Source organism: Cyclospora cayetanensis, unplaced genomic scaffold, assembly GCF_002999335.1.
Source record: "Cyclospora cayetanensis isolate NF1_C8 unplaced genomic scaffold, CcayRef3 CcayRef3_contig_268, whole genome shotgun sequence".
Taxonomy (NCBI): Eukaryota; Apicomplexa; class Conoidasida; order Eucoccidiorida; family Eimeriidae; genus Cyclospora; species Cyclospora cayetanensis.
The window spans coordinates 1-19,855 of record NW_020312223.1 but is presented as its reverse complement, the minus strand read 5'-3'; the positions used below and the strand labels follow the sequence as shown (position 1 = coordinate 19,855).

Here is a 19,855-nt window from a genome sequence, read left to right as displayed (position 1 = left end):
AACACTTCTAATGAAGTTGTGGTGTGTTGTTGCTGCTGAGGTACAGGCTGCCCGGCGGCCGTACCTGTGGACCAAAAATTATAAATAGTTGGTGACACAGAAAATCCTCATGCGTATAATCATGGTAAAATTGCAGATACACGAAAATATTCAAGGTAGACTTTGAAGAGGGAGCTGCACACTACTGCCATGCTGCTCAGCATTCTTTCGCTGCGTGCTCAAGGTTTCCATTGAATCGGAGTGCTCACTGGTGGCTCCCTCATCGCGGAGTGTTCTATGCAGATAGCCACCAACCACAGTATTAAGGCTGTTCAAGGTAATGGTAACATACCTCTTTACTTAACTTTTCAAAAAATTTTAGAGGGATCAACGCTAGTATCCGTTCAGCCGCTGCTGTGCTGCGCTCATGCGAGAAATTGTAAATCAAAATTCACTACAGTACTTTTCGCCAACCACATCCAAAAGCCACGCATTATGCAGTGGCGATTGCTCCTGCTTTAACTCTCCTGCATTCACGGCATGAACGGCCTCCAGTGCTCGGGGCAACTTGAAACTAAGGGTGGCGAATGCATGAAGCTGCTGCACCCGAAAGCACGCACTGACTTCGTGCCCACGGCAGCAGCTTAGGGAATGTACCTCGTACTTGATTGATATGTAAATGACGCGAGGCAGATAAAGATCCAACTTGGACCAAGCTTGGACAGATATGTCAGAAACGGCAGGTGTGATCAACGCATTGTTTCCAACATTTGAAAGTGACCCAGAAGGCCTAGAAGGATGCCTTAGGATAATTTGAAGTAATAAATGGCAGATTAGTGCAAGTTTTCTGTTGTCTTCAAGTGATGTGAGTTCTCACAGAGTGCCTGTGCCGCCGCTTTTGTCGAAGCTGTAGAGACGAATGATCTAGGGCACATCCACATGAGCTCCAATATAGTCAAGAAGTCAATAAGACCAAGAAAAAAACCTTTTTCAGTTTCATGAGGAGTCACCTTTACTTGGCTGCCGAAGGGTGCACATTTTCTACCCTACGGTCATGTGGGGTTAGGTGCCTCCGTATTGCGAAGAAGCCGTCAAAGCATGGCAGGTGGCCGTTCCGCGGGTTACTCTTATCGTGACATTGTTGAATCTTCCAAAGCCTGCCTATTGGATAGGGATTTTTCGTCTCTATATGTGCCCTACCTTCGCTGCTCCTAAGGATCTCAACTACGTAACATCTCGTACTAAGCACCACCGCTGGCTCTCACGAAGATCTGCGGAGTCTATGTGCCAAATACGGCCTCCGCAAATATGAGTGCTCAATATATCTGCATATAGGTTAGCCGCTGCACATACTTCTGGGTCGCTAGTGGAAGGGCACATATTTCATTTATTGTCACTAATTGCCTTGCCCGAAGTGTACTTTTGAGGCAGATGCAGCGAGCCTGCCTCAACGAGGCCACTAGACGCTTAATAATCCCTACGGTGGTCTACAAATAAGAACATCAAGAATATTAAGGCACAGTGGGGTTAGTAAGAAGCAAGCTCGCCAATGCAGAATACTTTCTGCCATCCGATGCAAGCAAGGCCGAAACAGTCAACCTTTACAAGTTTGAGCTCTATTTCTGGTACTGCTTGCCGAAAATCATTTTATGGACACACGGCCGAGGAATGTCTGATGCAAAATGTATTTAGTTTCTTCCCTCTAACTCAGGCGATTTTGATTGCGCTGTTTGCTTCTTCATAGATGAAATAGAATGACAGACTACTATTTCCTTGAATGTCTGTCTCCATGGTGCGCGACATCAGTCTAACTGCAAGCTTCGTGAGTGCATCCTGGTCCGAACTATCGACATTGGCGACCGAGCAAGCGAGCAAGAGGCCTGTCTTGAAGAGATTTGCCTGCTTGACATCTAGGTCTCACTGTTGCCCTGGTGGGCAAACCCCTTTGCGATCAAGCATTCTCTATTCGGGGATAGACATGAAAGGTCGCCCAGGCGTGCCAGAAGAGGGGCTCGACGGCGCTTGTTAGCCTTTCAGGCGAGCTATAGAGTCTCCACTCGCGTTCTCCCCACAAGGGCTGGCACATCCTTGGAAACAACACCGCATCATTGCAGACGTTCCAACTACCGCCAGCATATCCTTATGCAGGCTCGTTCTGGCAGATGATAAAGATTATTACATATCGACCGCTTGAACTTGCGTCTTTGCAGATAGACGCTTTAGCCCTGACTCAATGTAAGCATAATAGGAAGTTACTGAATAAATGAACAGAGCTCCCCCTTCCCCTACTAGCTTACAGAGTTTCCGACCTAAAGGAGGACGACCAGTTAGGCTGCTTTTACCTATAACCTTTTAGCACTCGTAGCGTTCACAGCCAGTTGCATGTAACATTTGACGCACACGCACACAACACTACACCCTTTTGTATCTTACAAAGAGTAATCAGCGGCGTTAGATATGCGACAAAGGAAACCGTCATTCATGACCTATGTGATCAAAGTGATTAAGTGTATAGTAGCCATCTTCCCCTTCCATTCCAGAACACATGCCCTCGTGTTTCATTGCTGTGCGTTGGGCCACCTTTGTGCGGAACAGCGGACGTGCCCCCCGCCTTATCGCAACTCTTTAGCCACTCAGAAGCGCTAAAAAGCGGTGCGAATGTCAAACGTAGAAGGCATAGCCAGTAAAGCATATTAATGAGAAAAGACCTGCTACCCAACACAACACAACCGCGGTGGCTCGGTGGGTCGGTGCTGTAGCAGCGCCGAAAGATACATGCCTCCTGCGAGGAAATAAGGGTAAACACATGAAATGTGTAGAAGTAATCAAAATTCACACTAATGCAGGACAGCCTTTACTCATAGAGAAATTTTTGTATGCCATACTCGATCTCAGAGCCCCAAAAGGCTTCAGCAAAAATGCAGGGACAACATACCTAAGAGTGCATATGCATAAATCTGCAGGTACTAAAACCTGTTCGAGTAATGCCCATTAATAAATGTAGTTATTTCATGAAGGGCATGCGCTACGGAAGAAAAATTTTAAAGGAACGCGCCAAGTACTGTCCGTGGTGACTACCTTTGTTGATTTCACACAGCCGCAAGTTCTGTAGGCAACAAAGCTTGCAACTGCTCATCCCCTAACCACGAATTTTGGTGCTCTGCAGTACATTTCACTTAAATATCCCGTCTAACTCGCTCTCCCCATTCAATGCTCTGCTGAAATTCACAGTTCCTTCGGCTCCTTGTGGATCCTCCGCATCCCCATGGCACACTTGCCTGCACGGCAAAGGTTCACGCAAATAGTTCTGAAAAGTCTCTAAGAAGCCATTATTAATAGTTGTGTGACCCCTCCAGATTCTCAGGAAATCGATGGACTAAGGAAGAGCATTGATTTGTGAGAGGGTTGGAAAAGGGTTCCGGCCGTCTGTGCGCAAACTCGCTTACTCGGGGCTGCTCCTCGTGAATTTGCCAAACCACCAGAGCCAGATCTCCAGTTGTGGAACACACAGCCCACAGCCGTTTATCATCATTTCCTGCTTGGCTCTCTTAAACTTTGCGCAGATATACGCATGCACCGCCTAGCAGTTCTCTCACTTCCTCTGCTGCTAAGTGTGATTGCTGACCGTGGACCACTATGACTAGGGCCACAGAGAGGGGGGACTCCTCAGTGTAGACTTACGATGCGGAACACCAATGGGCAGTCGCTGGCACTGCCGTAGCATGAACTCAATTAGAATAGACCATTAGACTTGTCTAAGCACAGAGTTGCGAATACTGCAGGTGACTGTGATTGGTGCGTTATGTCCATCTGTCTTCATCAGGGTAGCTCACAGTGGTCATATTTTGGTCTATGTGCAAGTGAGTCATCAACTGAATTTCCAGCGACACACTTCAGATACCTATTCGTCAGGATACTCCTAAAGAAACCTTGCAGCTTCCAGACATGGGGTGAGAATAATTCAGCGACTTCCTGGACCGTGACAGAGCTGGAGCAAGGGATGAAATGAGCACATTTTCCGAGTCTGTCGCAGTCCAACAACAAATTCATAGTAAGACTGCTTCAAATCCAAAGCCTTTGTACGTAGCTCGCTGTGGGAGAATTGCTCTGATTTAGCTGTTGACAATTTGGGCATAACAATGCTTGATCAGCTGCCATACGACGAATCCCATCGCACCACGATTTGGAGAGCTTTTCTTTCATAGGGCAAAAGCGTGCATTATGACAGGCGGGACAAAGAAGTGAAGTTGTATTTAGCATGTGACGGAGTACCCAATTTGTTCTGATCCACAGCAGGCCACCCTCAACGTACGTGTTTCGCTCGTTTGCTATTCTGAATTTTTGCGATAACAGCGGATGCATGGGCGTCAAAAGCATGATAGTTGCGCAACGTGAATACTATTATGAATGCCCCCAGGCAACAGCAGATCTCCAGCACAAATGGTAAACCGCTGGGGCCTCACGCTTGCATGTGGGTGACCACTTGAATGTTGCCTTGCCATACTGCAGGAGGCGCCGAAGTCCCCGAACAACCCCAAGCTTATAATAGTCCTACAAACTCTTTGTAAAGTATATTAAGACTGATAACTGGTCTGAATAGCATTACGACGCCTATATGTATGGTGGTGGCATTCTTTCACGCTCCCACACATCGCTTAGATTTATTTCGCTGCACTAAATAACACTACTCGCTGTTGGTGAAGCGATGGGAATGGCAACTCACGATTTGTTGCTCTGGATAGCCTGTAATAGCGCCTACTGATCAGAAGAAACAACGCTTTCAATAGGGCAAACAAATAGTGAGGCTGTAAGGCGGCTGATATGCGACATGCTGAGGCATTAGGCTTCGCAGTCCATGTCACAGGCTGCTGTTTCTTCATTGGATCAGTCAAGGGATCGGCAGTACGCTCGAATTGAGGAATGGAAGCTTGATATTAGGAGTGTAGTCCCATAGACCTTCGCAGCGTCCTTGCTGGAGAGTAAACGTAGGGCTCATGCCTTGACTGTTCCAATTTTTGTGGCTTTTCGTAGCTGAACTGCAGACTCCAGATATATGTCCTTGTAGACATGAAGGCTTGCGCTCCTACACGAACCACTGCTTTTACCTCAACAGCTGAACCGCACTTCGTAGGTGCTGTAGGTGTTCTTGAACGCTTCGGGTAGATAATGCGTCGTCCATGTAGATAGCTGTTGAGTTTCCTTGGCAGGCCCACACAAATTTCGATTAGCTACACTTTGCAGCTCAGCCAGGGCAATTCCATGCCCGAATGGCTAACAGTTGTGTTCGAGCACGCGATTGTTAGTGCGAAACGGTGTTTTGTGCATCCAATCATAGTGAATCCCAATGTGTATAAAGGCGTCTGTAATGCCAAATACTGAGTAATCTGTTGAATCATGTGTCTTGCCCAAGCAGTTTACCAGCATGATGCGTTCAAATCCTCTCCTTCAGAGTGAGTCGGTTTAGGGGATAAACGCTGACGCAGATCCCCCACCCCCCGCCTTTTGCATCCCCATCAGCGAATAATGCCCAAAACCGCCGGTCAAGTCTTGCATCTTGCCATTTTCAAAAGCTCATCACCTGCAACTCAACCTCATTTACTTGCTAAAAGGCCTTCCGATACAGTGAAGGCAGCTGAAGCAGACCTTCGGGATTGCGTAGTATTTTCGGGGCAATGAACCAGAAGGTAGCCTACCTGCTGGTGGTTTGTCAATATTTGTGCATTCTTGAAACGTCCCTTGTCATTTGCCCATTCTGCAACGCGGATGAGAGTTTATTGGGGCTATTCGAAAACCTGTAGCAGGATCAGTAAAGTGCTTTGCCCCCCACATGAAGGTTCTGCCACACGTTTTTGAGGCCGAATAGACCCTGCTAGCCACAGATGAAATGAGTGCTGCTGAGAAGATCAGGGCTTGATTCTTCGTAACTTTTTGTCGCAAACTAGTCTTCACAGAACGCACGTAGCCACATGCGCGCCTTCCACCGGGTCAATCATGGGATGCGTAGGGTTTCTTCATGGTTGACAGGTCCAATAAAGAAACCTAGGACCATGCTGATAAAAAGCAGCTCCGATCTGGCGTACCGTTTCACCGCAGTGCCCTTGCCAGTCCTTGCGTTCTGCCTTCTGTCAACAAACCTGAGTTGTAGGGAATGTGCTAATTAGCAAGCAGGCAAATCGCGCTTCTGCGTCCTCGCCGCGTATAGCATATCCATTTCCCATCCAATTCCAAGTCACACTAGCAGTTTCCGACCAGACATTTGAACTTTTGTCACCGCAGAATCGAATCGCGGTCTCCAACGAAGAACGCTCTGCAACCCAAGCTACAGCTTGCGTGGGGGGCTCGCCGCTTTTCTGGTGTGCCCTCTTTGCTTGCCGAGCAGCCCAATTCCGCTGGGTGCAATTCCTTGTATAGGTTTTTTGGATTTGTGCAGGCGCTCGCAGTTTCAAATTGTTCGCCCAAAATTTCCACTAAAGAAACCGATGCATTTGTACGGGGTGTTTATGGTTTCTTTGGAGTGCGGGCTTCCTGGGGTGTCCTTGTTCACGTTACATTGTACGATAGAACCATTTGACACAGCCCTAGTATCCATCGGTTCTAATCCTGACTTGGATGTTCCTTTAGCAATAGACACACGAGGTGTGCTCATTTGCTTTCAAGATCTCATTGAATCCGACATCTGTGGAAAGTTCAAGGTTTAGTTGTTTTATTGCTAAGTCGCCCAGCATCTTTGAACCTCCTGACCTGACATCTTGGTAGACCTGAGAAAAATCACTGAGAAAGCAACTTTTTGCCTACCTTGAGGTACTTTCAGCAGGCCAAAGGCTTGTTTAATCAAGAAACTGATCGATGGATAGATTCCCTTGCTTCAACTTTCTCAATTCTCCCAAAACTTGCTATTGAGCTGATGTCCGCGATAAGCGTTGAGTCAGAGGTTGTTTAAGGCTCGCGCTGGAGCTATCTTTGCAGGCAGAGGACTTTATGCTTTTTTAAATAAATGCGCGGCAAGAAGCATTCTGTTGTATTCCTCTCCGGGGTAGGTACGTCTCCCACCGGCTAAGGAAATCTAAGAATACTTACCAATACTTCCAGCCGTCAGGCTCTCCTGACCAGCATCAGCTCATCGACACATTTACAAACACTATAGGGGCTTAGAAGTCATGCCGTTATACCACCTGTGGAGCTACTGCGTTCAAACAAACCTTGAAGGGCACCCGTTTGCCGCTGCAGATGTTGTGCCATTGTCAGCCTCCGCCACCAGAGGGCGTTTCCCACGGTGTTGTCAGACGAAATCAAACTTTTTTGTAATAAGTGACTTGATATACACCAGATAACGGTTGTTGGGGGCATTTATAGCTGTATGCACGCATCATCGAGCACGCACACTCATCATGTCTTATTGTATCGAGCTGGGAAACTCTGCTCTTAATAGGACACACGAAAAGACAAATTAATTGGCCACTTCTTTGGACATTCTTAGTTGAGGGCAGGTAACGCAACAGAACGCGCTTTAGCATGGCGGGCTACAAGGTAGGCATTGGAGCACAGCGGTTTCGTGCCTCATCGTCCACATCTAGCCACACACCTGCCCGCACGGAGAGGCACCATACTCAAACGCGTGGCGCCGCCCTATCGGAGGTCATGGGGAAAAGAGCAACAGTGATTAAGACAATGCACGGAAATCCTGCTTTGTAGTTTGCGGTCCAGCGCCACTTGCTGGTCCACCGAGGAGGTCAATAGTTTCAATGCCTGTCGTGTATTCCAATTAAATGCAAAATAAACGTGCACAAAATTATCGCTACAGATGCAGCACTATTGTCCAACCACTATTTGCATGTGTAGGTAAGGGCAGTACCAAAAGCTGTTCGCGGGGTACGCCATCCAGCTCACCCTCTTGCAGCTTATCCCTCACTTGTTGCGCCAAATAAGGGTCATGCCCCTTAATAATCTTTAAATAGGAAATTTCTCTTCCTTGGTTGGTATTCTGTTGCCGTGTGTCCTCACATATGCGCTGACTTTGAATGAGAAATACATTGTGCTAATCGATTCCGTGTGGGCCTCCTCACAGTTGCGCCTTGGTGGTCATCTCGTGGAAAAGCGGAATGAACCGCCTCATCACAAGGCCTTTCAAGCTGCTTTTATCTTAAGCTGGTGCTTTTACATTTACCTAATTGGACAGCTTATGCGTCAGGTCAGCTTCTGACCAGTGTGCACAGCGTTGTATCGGAGAAGCATTGCTAGGCATGATGGCACAAAGGAAGGGGACCAAGACAGTCGTTCCCGATGAGCTTTTGATACGCTTAAAGGAAGAAACTGGCAAGCCGTTGGAAGAAATAGAAGAAGCTTGGAGCGAGCAACGCACTGAGAGACAAAAATCCGTAAAATGCCTTCTGAAAGAAAATGTCACTAATGCAGCCCGATTCTTCGAGAAGACAGTAGATGAGCACCATGACAAGGTATTTATAGTGTACGGTGGTGCTCATGAAGAAGATATACCCTCTGGAAGCACCTGCCTAGAATGCTGCACAAGGGTCTTGACGTATAAGCACGTGGACTATGCGAGCAACAGTGTTGCAGCATGGGCAGTGAAACTGCAGGGTAGGAAGGACACAGAATGTTCTGCGGGCAAGGGAGATGAATGCAGCGTAAAGTGTAGCGAATGCACATGCAGAGCCCGTGTTGCTGCAATGCTGATGCTCAGCAGCCCAGAGTACATTATCATCCTCTTGGGCTTGCTGAAAGCCGGGATGACAGTGGCTCTTCTTCATCCCCAGTTACGCGGCTCACTGTTGCGAAAGGCAGTAGGGGAGGCGGATCCACAATTGCTCATATGTGATGACCTCACCGTAGCCTCTTTGCGGCACGCGTGGCTGGAGGAGTGCTGTGGCAAACCAGGAAAAACCGTGCATTCTACTCAGAAAGAAAAGGAATACAAGGGGTCATATCCCTGTCCAGTGTTCATTTGCGGAGCTGTCCGGCCGAAAGAAGATGTAGGGGAGCACAGCCTTGTCCCCCATGTTCACCGCCACATCAAAGACCGTCTAAGTGAAGAAGAAGTTGCCCATTACCAACAGCACATGGAAGCCAGCTCAACGACGGAAGAGCACAGGTGTCAGCCTAAAGGATTTCCATTAGTACTTAAAGAGCGGCTCTACAACGCTGTTGGACTCGCGCTCAATTCAGAAGGAGGGGATCAGCATAGAGAACATCAAGGAGAGGTCGACGCCCTCACACACCAAGGAGAGCTGGGTCGTCCCTGCGTTTGTCTATATACAGCCGATTTCGATGGGCACATGTGTGCTGCATACCTGTCACATAACCGATTCATATCTGCGGGTTTGGTTTGGAAGCAAGCCGTGCCACTTTCCTCATCTGATCGACTCTTGCTCGGTGTGCACCTCTCTCATGAGGTGGGTGTGCACGCCTTGGCATCCGCGATTGCCTGTGGAGGGGCACTGCTCTTGCGCCATAAGTGTAGTATCCTATCTCTTTGGGAAGACCTCAAAGCCCTAGATGCTTCTGTTCTTTGGCACACGGGGATGATGTGGGCACGATTGCTCAGGTCCCACGAGCGTTTCCATGGTGGTGAGCACATGCAGCGCTTGGGATCGTGGAGTGGTCATCCTCGACTACGAGCCAGCGTGGGAACAGGGTTACTCCGGGAACTGTGGCCTGTTGTGAAACATTCTTTTAACATTCCTTGTATCCTCGAGTTTCACTCTCTGCCAATCCTCCAAACCGCCCATGTGTTGTACAACGCATGGGGGATGACGGGGGCCTGCAGCTTTATCCCAAACGCTGCCTGGGACAGGATGCCCTTTGAACGGCTTGTAGAATTCAACGAGAAGACAGATGAAGTTGAGAGAGACAAGGCATCGAAGAGAGGCAAGGAGGCTTCGCGATGCCCAAGAACGCTGATTCAGAGAGGTATGAACATATGCGTAGGCTTCAAGTTAGTGCATACAGCGGCGGTCGGCCCTCAATATTACCCAAGGTACCTGTAATTATGTGTTCCCGTGCGTTCTCGGTGTGGGATCGCAGGTGAACTTGTCTCACATGTTTCACACGGCCACAACTTAATCCTGTTTACTCGCAAAGAAAAGACAGAACAGTTCTTGTATAAAGACCTCTTTGAAGAAGGCGACGTCTGGTGCCGGTCTGGGGAAATAATGGAGCGGGACGCAGCTGGGTTCCTCTATTTCTGCAGGTGTGCAGGTATGTATGACACACCAGTAATGTCTTCGTGGCTCATGCAGCGCGCGACCGGTCCACTGTCTCCAGCATAGTGGCAATCTAGTGTGCCTGCTGTGCCTAGCGTTAACGTCTAGAGATTATGGTGTGGTGTTTATTTCTTGGATTCTCAGGGTTCGGCTTTCGCATTGATGGGGAAGCTGCACCTCTAGCTGACGTGGCTGCTCTACTGAAGAGGCATGCTGGAGTGCTCGGGGCTCGTGTGGAAGGGATGAGGGTGTTTGCGGATAGTGATAAAGCTGCAGCAAACAGTATGGAAGAGAAAGTGAAGGCAGGCCAAAAAGGTTGGCCTAAGACTGCTGTGGAGTTGTTCCAGGCGGGAGAATGCCATCGCAAGCTGAAGGTGGGTAACTAGCTGATCAGATTAGCCCATGGATCCTTGGATGCGTATAGTGGGAGCACATATGCATAGAATAAACTGGCGTTTGCATTTAGGATAGATCCAACTTTGCGCATTGCACACTGGAAATGAGGTGCGGAAAGAGGTATGCAAACAGAAATTCAAGTGTGCATGCATACTGTATGTGTATTACTCTCCTCCTCTCAGTGCCTTGTGGCCTGCGTCCACGCTAAGCTGGAGGCCTGTAAGATTACGGATGGGGATGGCATCGACCAGCCACAAAGTTGTGGTGATCTTGATCTTGACAGCAGCTTGCTGGTTATTGGGGAGGAGGAAGCAGAATGCAAGAGAAAGGAGGGCAGTGAAGGCGAAGTGACGCTGGTTTCTGTCCAAACTTTTTTGAGGAAACTTCGTAGCTGCCTTGATCATGACGTCCACTTGGCCATTCGCCCCACAGTACTCATGCTTTGCTTCGCTGAATGCAGTAGTGCTAGCGACAGACGTAGCAGCATTGGCAGCACATGCGGGTCTTGTTCTAGTAGGCACGAGACCGAGTGCAAGTGCAGTTGCGGCTGCTGTTGGGAATGTGAAGGCTGTAGCGCTCACCGAAAGAGTGTGCAGGGGCTGTGTGACCTCATAGATGGCCAGGGTTGTTGCACTGCCGGGAGCAAATGCAAAGAGGGCTGCAAGCGCCGCTGCTTTCTTTTCTATGCTGACACTAATGGAGACGCATTCACCCCTCTCAGGAAGGATAACTTTCAGGACTTTGTGCGTGAGAGTTATTCGCAGTTCGGACTATGAGAAATCCGAGGCAGAAGCGTCTATGCGTGTTGGCGGTGTGCATTCGAAGAATGCACACTTTGTCCTGCCAGTGGTTTGCTGAGAAATTTCTGTTGTGCGATTGCTTGTCGGTTTCTTTCTTTGATTTTTCCGTCCTTTATGTTTTCCGTTCTCCCGGAGAAAGCCCATAAGCAGCGGCAGTGAACTGTATCATCTAAGCAGGCTTGGGCTTTGAGCCTCTGCACTACGCCTGTACGATCAACTGCGTATGCTGCCTTTAGATGCAACGTTCAGGAAAAACAGTGCCGTTAAAACTTCTCGTGACCGAGTTCCGTTGGCTTGGGCGGGGTACAGGAGAAGCAGAATTTGCAGTGATACACTTGGCTAATCTGTCACACTAGTAGAGTTTTTCGCCCACATATTGCACATTACGAAACAGTCATTCTTTAGCTAAGGCTAAAAAACTGTGTACACGGCAAAGCAAACAGGGCTAGTGTCCGTGTGATTAAGGACATCTTACACGGAAGATTGTAGCGGCAAAACAACAGCAAACCAAAATGCCAACAATAACTGAAGGCCCCACTGGTCCAGCTCCAAGTCTCCGAATGTCGGAAATGTGTGGCAGTTCCTAAGACAATTTTGTGCACCGGTTAGAATACAAAATTGCTGCAGTGTCCTCACAAGAAATACTTTGTTTCTCTCAAGATGGTCTTCTGCAGAATATTAGCTTTTATGCCGAGCTTCATACGCTGGTGATGCAGTTTCCTCTGCTGCTCCGTCTCACGTTGGGCCGCCAAGCGGCGTTGTGGAGGCGGCAAGAGCAGACGTTGGTGTTGCCGCACATGTAGCTCGCCTCCTGCCATTCCCGGGGATGCCAGGAGCTTGTAGTGCTTGTAGAGCGCAAGGGCCGATTTCCTGCTTCTGCATACCGGGAGCGGAGAAGCTACCTATACAACGTGCACATGCCGCACTAATACGGGCACGGGTGGCAACAGCAGCTACTGGTGGAGCACCAGAAGCCAACAAGTACAGCAATAACATTAGCGGCCGTCATCCAGTGCCCAGTGAAAACATGGGCTTACCCCTCTCATGTCCCTGATGACGCATTGTTCGGCAAGCTGAGGCGTTACATTGCGGATGCGCTGCCGACAGAAAACTGCATGAGAGCGGTGTAGCACCCTGAACAGACACATCCTGCACCTCAGCGAGTAATCTCCCGAACCCCTTTCATTCACTAAATGTTGGCTGGTGAAAGTGCACAGGCTTGTGTACTAACAAGGACCTCCACAGCAGGGCGTGGAATCAAAACTCCCCCTGTTCAGCCCCACAAAGCGTACTCTTGGCCATTGGGAAGCTGCAAATGCCCTTCATCCGTCACCCGGGCACGCCGCCATCCTCTGCAAGGATATCATGAACAATAAACAGAAGGCTTACAGTCCCAAATCTAACGTGGTTCCCTGTACTCTGTGTTCTCTTTCGTAGGCCTGAAGTGTCATGCGCCAGCAGCACATGAGGAACACCGACAGAAGCAACGCCGCACCCACCTGGTCTGTAGGAGCGACTCCAACTTCTGCTGCTCCAAAGCAGCGCTTTCATCCTCACTGCTGCAATATTCCCAGTCCTCCTCGTTCACCTCTGAATGTTCTGACGTTACCCCCTGGTTGGTTTCCACCTCGCTGAATTCCTCAGGGGCTGGCAGCTGATAGGATTCTTGGCCGGGGAGACGCTCAAGCAACTACATCGACAGGCACCATAGACTGCATATACCATTCCTTCACCTAAACCAGCAGTTACCACACCCTTTACAATTCAATGGAGCCCTCAACATGATTTGTACTCACCTCATAGTACGACTTCCGGTAATCGTAGAACCCCTGCAGTAGCTCCTGCTGCTCCTCGTCCCACTTGAGTTGGAAATGCCGTTGCTGCTGCATATGCTGCAGTGCGGCACGGATTCCCCTGAAGCGTTTGCAGCAGTAAAGACAGCTCGGCTGCTGCTGCTGCCGCCGCCACAGGCACCGCAGCAAACCCGCATAATTCGTGCAGTAATCCTCATCAGGGATCTGCCAGGAGCAGCGCACACAAAAGTGGCATAAGACTACAGCAGCAGCGGAAGCAGCTACAGCGTGAGCATTGAGGACTCAGCCTCCCTCTCCCAACATGCAAAAGTGGGAGCAATTCTAAAAGCATCAGTTGCTATTTCACGATCACCAACACCTGCGCATGCAACGAAGCTCAACAAGCACTAGCAGCACGTACGAAGAACCCGTAAGCTTCTTTCATATACTCAAGGTTCGCTGCGGTGGAGGTGAAGGGAAGCATCTGCTCGAAAAGATTGCATCTTTCAGGATAATGCTGCAGCGCAGTGCGCCAAGCAGCAGCTGCTGCTTTCGCTGCTGCACTCCGCTCGTCGGTGGTTGCTGTGAACGTCTTCTCCCCGTCCTCCTGGTGCGAATGCTGCTTCTTTCGGTGGTCTGTCCCTTTTCTGTTGCAACGAACTGCATCCTCGAAAGCAGCAGCACTTCTAGTAACTGGTGACTCCCGAGTGTCGGGTTCCCCTTGCTGGGGATTCCCCTGGGGTCCATCTCCACGTACGTACTGCCGCGCCAGACGCAGCAGCTCGATCTTACGTTCAAATTCTGATCTTGAGACACAGGGGAGTTGCTGGTTCCGGCGACGCATATTGTACCTAAGGCGAGCACACATAAACACGCACGCACCATGCAAAGCTTCCAGCTTGAGATTTGTGGCGTGGGGGCCCCTAAAAATAGATCCACGGAACGCAGCATACTTCGTTTCATCTAGGCCCCCCCAGAGAGGAAGGTTTTGGCAACTGTATTTAAGGTCGAGCCCTTAAAGGGTGCTTACAGGTGCCAGGGATCCCTGTGGTGCTCATTGAAGGCATTTCTGTCTAGAAGATCGCAACCGCAGATTCTGCACGACAGAGGTCCCATTCTTTGGGGTTCCGTTTGTGGGGGCTGGGAATCCATTTTCCAACATAAAGACCCTTCGCCCTTCTATTATGGAGTTAGTAGACCGTGCTGCTGTCACACGTTGCTGAACACCGCGTATGATCTTGCATTTCCGACAAAGCACCTGTTGCTGTCAATGCAGCGGGTGGTGCTGCCACTGCAAACGTGGGGTTAAAGAAATAGAGGCTTACGAGATCTTATGGCGAAAGTGCCTTTAGAAGAGCCCGTAAAAACACCAATAAAAACATCCTGTGGAAGTCTTGCTGCTGTGCACCATTCAAGGGCCCCAGCATGCATGCGCTGTTGCTGCTGCTGCTCCTATCGATGTTGTCAATGCTGCAGGCGCTCCTGCTCCAGCAAAAAGTGGCTATTAACACTCCAATATCCACGCGTATGACCACAGCGGCAAGACCAGCTGTTTTGCTGGTTCTTATGGCAAAGCTGCCGCGGCTGCGATACTATTCCCAGCTGTAAGCGCAGCAGTCTCCCCCTCTGTTTTCCGACCAATGATGTTAGAGGACGCCTCTTCCCGGGGGCTGCATAATGCGGCCTCATGCTGCAGAGTCCTATGGGCCAGTGATAACGATACCAGAAGGAGCAGCAGGAGCAACAGGGGCAACAGCAGCAACCTTGTAGGACAGTCCGGGGGCTTGGCCTTGCCTGCTGTACCTGCAGGTTTTGTGCTGCAGCCATATGCCTCGTGCCTATTAGCAGCACCTCCTTGTGCCTCTGCTACCGCTGCTGTTCGGACCAGACCACTGGCTATGCGCCGAGCTAGCCCATTGCTGGCTCCCCTAACGTGTGACTCCCGCAGCAGCAGGTGCAGCTGCCAGTATTCCGATGCTGTTGCTGCAGCAGACACATCAGCTCTAGCGCCGAGTTCGGCTGAAGCATTGAAAGCTCCCCGAGCAACTCCAATTTGGCGAGCTGTAGGCGGAGACTCGCATACAGCAGTAGCCGGAGACCCACACACAGCAGCAGCGAGGCCAGCAGCACCGGTTCCAGTCCATGCAGCTTCAGCTACCCCTCTAGTGCATTACAACAGCACCAGGATCAGGAGCTGTTGCAAAGAGGGAATTGGTACTGTAGTCCGTCTGCCCCCTGCCAGGAGTTCACTGCTCTCCTGCAACAGTACCCCTGTTGTTGCTGCTGCTACAGGTGGGTCTAGTGCCCTGGGTTCTCAGCAGCAATCTTCTCTGTGCATGCTCACTGAGGATGTCGGTATGCATGGGCGGCAGCAGCAGCAACAGCAGGAAGATGAAGACCCCAAAATGTTGCAGGTTATGCGGACTCATGCGTTCTTACATCTCACAAGCGGTGCTGTGGCAGGTGGGTAGCCGCAAGACCTAGCTTCCCATCCAGAACTCCCGAATTTTAGAAGCGAGTTAGCGTATAAGGAAGTCTGGGAAGGCATCGGGTTGCATTTTAGAGTGTCAGTGCTTTCATTTGCGCCGTGTTAGAGGATAGTGTAATGGGTTATGCTATGTATGTAGGCGCTGTCTCGCGGACGGTTACTGCACCTTTGGACCGGGTGAAGGTGATGTTGCAGCTGCAGCCCGCTTCGGTTCCTTTGAAGCATGCAGCACGCGCCATTATGCAACAGGAGCTATCGGTCAAGGCTGCAGCTGCGTCTGTTGGTGCATCAGGCAGAAACAGCAAAAGCAACAATAGTGTCAGTGCAAAAAGCTTGCCTATGTCCTGCTGGAAAGTAGATAGGGCTATGCAGAAGCACGTGGTTCGAATGTGCCCACCGGCGACGAGCGCTAATAGCAGCAGTGGCAACAATAGCCGGTTGCTCCTAGGCGGCTGGAGAGGCTTCTTCAGAGGCAATCTTACCAACTGTTTGAAAGTGGTGCCAGAGACAGCCATAAAATTCTACAGCTACGACATGTGTAAGCACGCACTGGTTCGTCGGAAACAGGAGCAGCAACAGGACCAAGAGCCGCAGCTGCAGCTATCAGACAGATTTGTTTGCGGTGCAGCAGCGGGACTCTGCGCTCAACTTTTAATATATCCCATGGAGCTCGTAAGCCCAGATCCAGCAGCTTTAGGCTGGGTGTCCTTGCAAGCTTTGGTTCGCCTTAAGAACTCCCCGTAGACTTGCCTTCTACCTCTGCCTGTTTCTGGGCGCCCCTGTACCAGGGTATGCACTGTGCCGTCTGTGTGTATGTGGGTAGGTGAAGACGCGTCTAGCTGCTTACAGCCCGGGATGTATGTACAGCGGTGTGCTTCAGTGTTTCACGGAAATTTACAGAGAAGGAGGCCTCAGGCGACTCTACCGGGGGTTGGGCCCTTCCTTGTTGGGAATCATTCCCTATGCAGGAATTGACCTGGCAGTATTTGAAACTTTAAAGGAGGCGTATCTGCAGAAAATTATGATCCCGAAGTTTCAACAACAGCAGCAGCATGCGCTTATGTCTTTGCAGCAGCAACGGCAGGCTCTTTGCAGCAGTTGTAACTCCCCAATCCAAACACAAATAGCAGGAAACTCTTCGCCCAAAGATCTGACTGCTGTATCAGCAATAGACAAACAAACAGGAGGTGCAGTGGGCGCCGATCTCGCTGGTGAAACCTCCGCCGCTTCCTCAGCAGCAGCAGCGCGTGGGCGCTGTTGCTGCGATGCAGGCGTGAACAGCAGTAGCGGGGGACATCCGCTTTCTCCTCCTGCTCTTGTGTTGCTGCTGATGGGTGGTTGCAGCAGCCTCATTGGGCAAGTTCTTGCCTATCCAACAGCGCTGGTGAGGACGCGCATGCAAGTAGATGGAAGCGGAGGCCAACATTTATTGTACCGCAGCAGCGCAGCGGCGGCTACAGCCGCGGTGCGGCAAGGGGGACTTCGAGGCCTCTACAGAGGGCTAGGCGCAAACTGCTGCAAGGCTCTCCCCGCAGTCTCTTTATCTTGGATTGTCTACGAAAAAACCAAAGAGGTCATCAGAACGGCCGAGCGCGACTGGACCGAACATGTTGCAAGGCAACGAGCAACCATCGCCCGGGCATGACGCCAACGGAGGAGCAACAGCACAAGCCCAATACCACTTCGTTCAGCTGCAACAGGCTGCTTCTACGACTGCGCAGATCCCATGCTGCTGCCATTGTGGTGCATGAGCGCGAGGTGTACACTTCCGGGATGTTTAGCACATTGCAACAAATGCATTTGGCCGCGGCTACAGCAAGAGCTGTTGCTGCACCCCCTAGGCTGCTTTTATTGCTGTGGTCCTCTGCGACGTATATAATTTCTAACTTTAATATTGTCAAACGCAATATTAAGTTACTGTAGAGAACTGTGGTGTCAGCGTCGCATTTCAAGTGTCAAAATGTCTAGTGCCCCATGTACTAATGCACGGCCAGCAACCAGAGATTATGTTGCACCTAAGAAAACTGCGGACTCACGAAGAGACTACATCGCTATTCACTCTCAGGCGAGCCGTGTCGCCCTTCACTGCTCCCCGTGTTACAGCCTACTCCCGCAATCACTTCGCTGCCCCCAACGGCCCCCCGTCACCTGCCTTCGGAAAGTTCCTGCTGGAGTCACGGCTGTTCACGCAGCGGACATTTGGGAATGAAATGCTGCAGCATTCATACTAGAGTATGATTCTGCTGTTAGACTCGTAACTCACTACCTCAAATTCTACATAGCCCACGCTACTGAGGTCAAGAGCTTATGAAACCAAATACCGTCGAAAAAAATCAAAACGACCCAACAGCATAACGGTGGCTTCTAGGGAAGCCTAAGAAAAAAGTGTTACTACGGGCAGTCCGCTGATGTTGCTTCCCCCCATTGCTACACCCGCTGCAGCAACAGCGAGCAAAAGGGGGAAGCTCCATGGGGACAATGTCCGTCTGCTTCGCATTTGCTGAGACATCAGCGGCAAAGCAGTAGCCCCTAAGGTCGCCGTCGGCGGTGGGGCAAACGATGCGGAGTGTCCCTCCTGTAGCAACTGCTGCAATTGCTCCCTGCTGCAGCCACTGCTGCCACCCTGACACAGACAAATGGGCTACAGCACCAGTGCAAGTCACAGTAGCGTCAGCAGCACGACGTGCTGCTGTACGGTGTCACTGTTGTCTGCTGCAGTAGCAGCTGCAGCAGCGACTAGGCACTCATGCCTTCTTGCTGCTCTTAGAATGCTTCACTGGCGCCTTTTTCGCTGCTTGCTTTTTCACAGCCTTTTTGGACTTGGCTGCTGCCGCCGGCTTCGCCTTTTTCTTGATGGTCTTCTTCACTTTCGGCGCTGCTGCCACTGCTGCTGCTGGAGCAGAAGCAGGGCGAGACGCCTTCTTGCTTGAGGTGCTGCCCTTAGCAGTAGAAACCTTTGAGGCCTTCTTTGTTGCTGCTTTTTTGGGGGCCTTTCTGGCAGACTTGACACTGGGGCGTGCTGGTGCCATTTTTGCTGCTGCTGCAGTGATTGGTGGCCTGTCCTTCGCGTCTGGTGTCTGCTGCGGCTGCAGCAACACCAAGGGAGAAACAGACAAGAAAGAACAGAGACAGCAATGAGCTATAAAATGTATTATTGTTTTGGACAACCTGACACGGATTTCCCGGTAGCGGCCTGGATGCCGCCGCTGCCGCTCCTGCTGCTGTTGCTGCCTGCCCCGCTGCAGCATCATAGTTAGCTGCTACCATGTGCATGGCTAGCTGCTCAGTACGTCTTTCTGTCTGTGATAAAAGAGCACATGCTTCCTACTAGAGGGACTGGTTTGGCGTGCTAGATGAGGCCAGTATGCTGTAGATGGCTGTAGTTGATGTCTCGTTACCAACCGCAGCACGCACAACCCTGACACCCCCATGCCATTCCACGTGCCTTCTCCCACCTAACTCCCCCCAAATTCTCTCCCTGGCTTTCGGAAAATTAGTGAATTCCTTAGACTAGATTCAAGGGCTATAGGTAGTGATCGATCAGCTGAGCTCTTGAAATGGCCCCACGATACCCTCAAAGTGTCTGCAGCGGGACAAGCTGCACCCTGTATTTTCCACCACAGGTGATAATCGAGAAACTGGTAGATATTCATCAATATTTGGTCTCTCAGTATGTCTGGTGTGCTGTCGCATAAGCATGCTTCTATGTAATGAGAAAAAATGCCGTACCCCTCTGCATACATTCTGCGCGTGTAGCTCCATTGCATGGTCTCTACGGGACGCTTTTCCCCAGCATCAATACAAACTTGACAGAAAGTAACTGCGCGTTTCTCGAAAAAATGCCCCCTCTCCGTGCTTGCGTTTCCCAGACTTCTGGCATGAGAAGACAGGGCCCGTCAGGAAGCGCAACGCCATACCCACTAAGCACATAGGACATTCACGGATTGTACACAACGAAAGCTCAGACTTGCAGCGTCATTTTCTCTTGTATCAAGCTAACGATACTCTGCAATCAACAAGTGGGACAAACGGACAAAGCAGTTACGCAAATCTTCACTGAATTTAGCTCCGTGAATCAGTGTACTAAAAAGTGGTGAAAAGTAGCCTAGCTCGCAAGATCTTGCCCCTCACCTTTTAACTGTCATGGTCCGTAGCTGTAGATCGATACCAACTGCATACAGG

At 50.3% G+C, this 19,855-nt stretch overlaps 4 protein-coding genes across 4 annotated transcripts; 2 read left to right on the top strand and 2 right to left on the bottom strand.

Annotated features, from left to right (window-relative positions):
* Positions 1-8,219: 8,219 nt before the first annotated feature.
* On the top strand, positions 8,220-11,368 carry LOC34623562. The gene is made up of 4 exons (XM_022736680.1): positions 8,220-9,903; positions 10,018-10,191; positions 10,341-10,570; positions 10,775-11,368. Exons 1-4 carry the CDS (start codon positions 8,220-8,222, stop codon positions 11,366-11,368), a joined length of 2,682 nt encoding a protein of 893 aa, XP_022590670.1.
* A 656-nt stretch (positions 11,369-12,024) lies between these two features.
* LOC34623563 (cytoplasmic 60S subunit biogenesis factor REI1 homolog 1) lies at positions 12,025-14,337 on the bottom strand. The gene is made up of 8 exons (XM_026338493.1): positions 14,216-14,337; positions 13,607-14,036; positions 13,189-13,410; positions 12,892-13,082; positions 12,685-12,744; positions 12,430-12,526; positions 12,317-12,345; positions 12,025-12,262 (listed from the first exon to the last, which is right to left on the bottom strand). The coding sequence occupies exons 1-8, from the start codon at positions 14,335-14,337 to the stop codon at positions 12,025-12,027; spliced, it is 1,389 nt and encodes a 462-aa protein (XP_026194278.1).
* A 181-nt stretch (positions 14,338-14,518) lies between these two features.
* Positions 14,519-17,318, top strand: LOC34623564. The gene is made up of 6 exons (XM_026338492.1): positions 14,519-14,608; positions 14,730-15,118; positions 15,295-15,399; positions 15,452-15,648; positions 15,813-16,345; positions 16,497-17,318. The coding sequence occupies exons 1-6, from the start codon at positions 14,519-14,521 to the stop codon at positions 17,316-17,318; spliced, it is 2,136 nt and encodes a 711-aa protein (XP_026194277.1).
* Positions 17,319-18,417: 1,099 nt separating this feature from the next.
* LOC113147552 (histone H1.C8/H1.M1-like) lies at positions 18,418-18,702 on the bottom strand. Its single transcript, XM_026338491.1, has one exon. The coding sequence runs from the start codon at positions 18,700-18,702 to the stop codon at positions 18,418-18,420; it is 285 nt and encodes a 94-aa protein (XP_026194276.1).
* Positions 18,703-19,855: the final 1,153 nt, after the last annotated feature.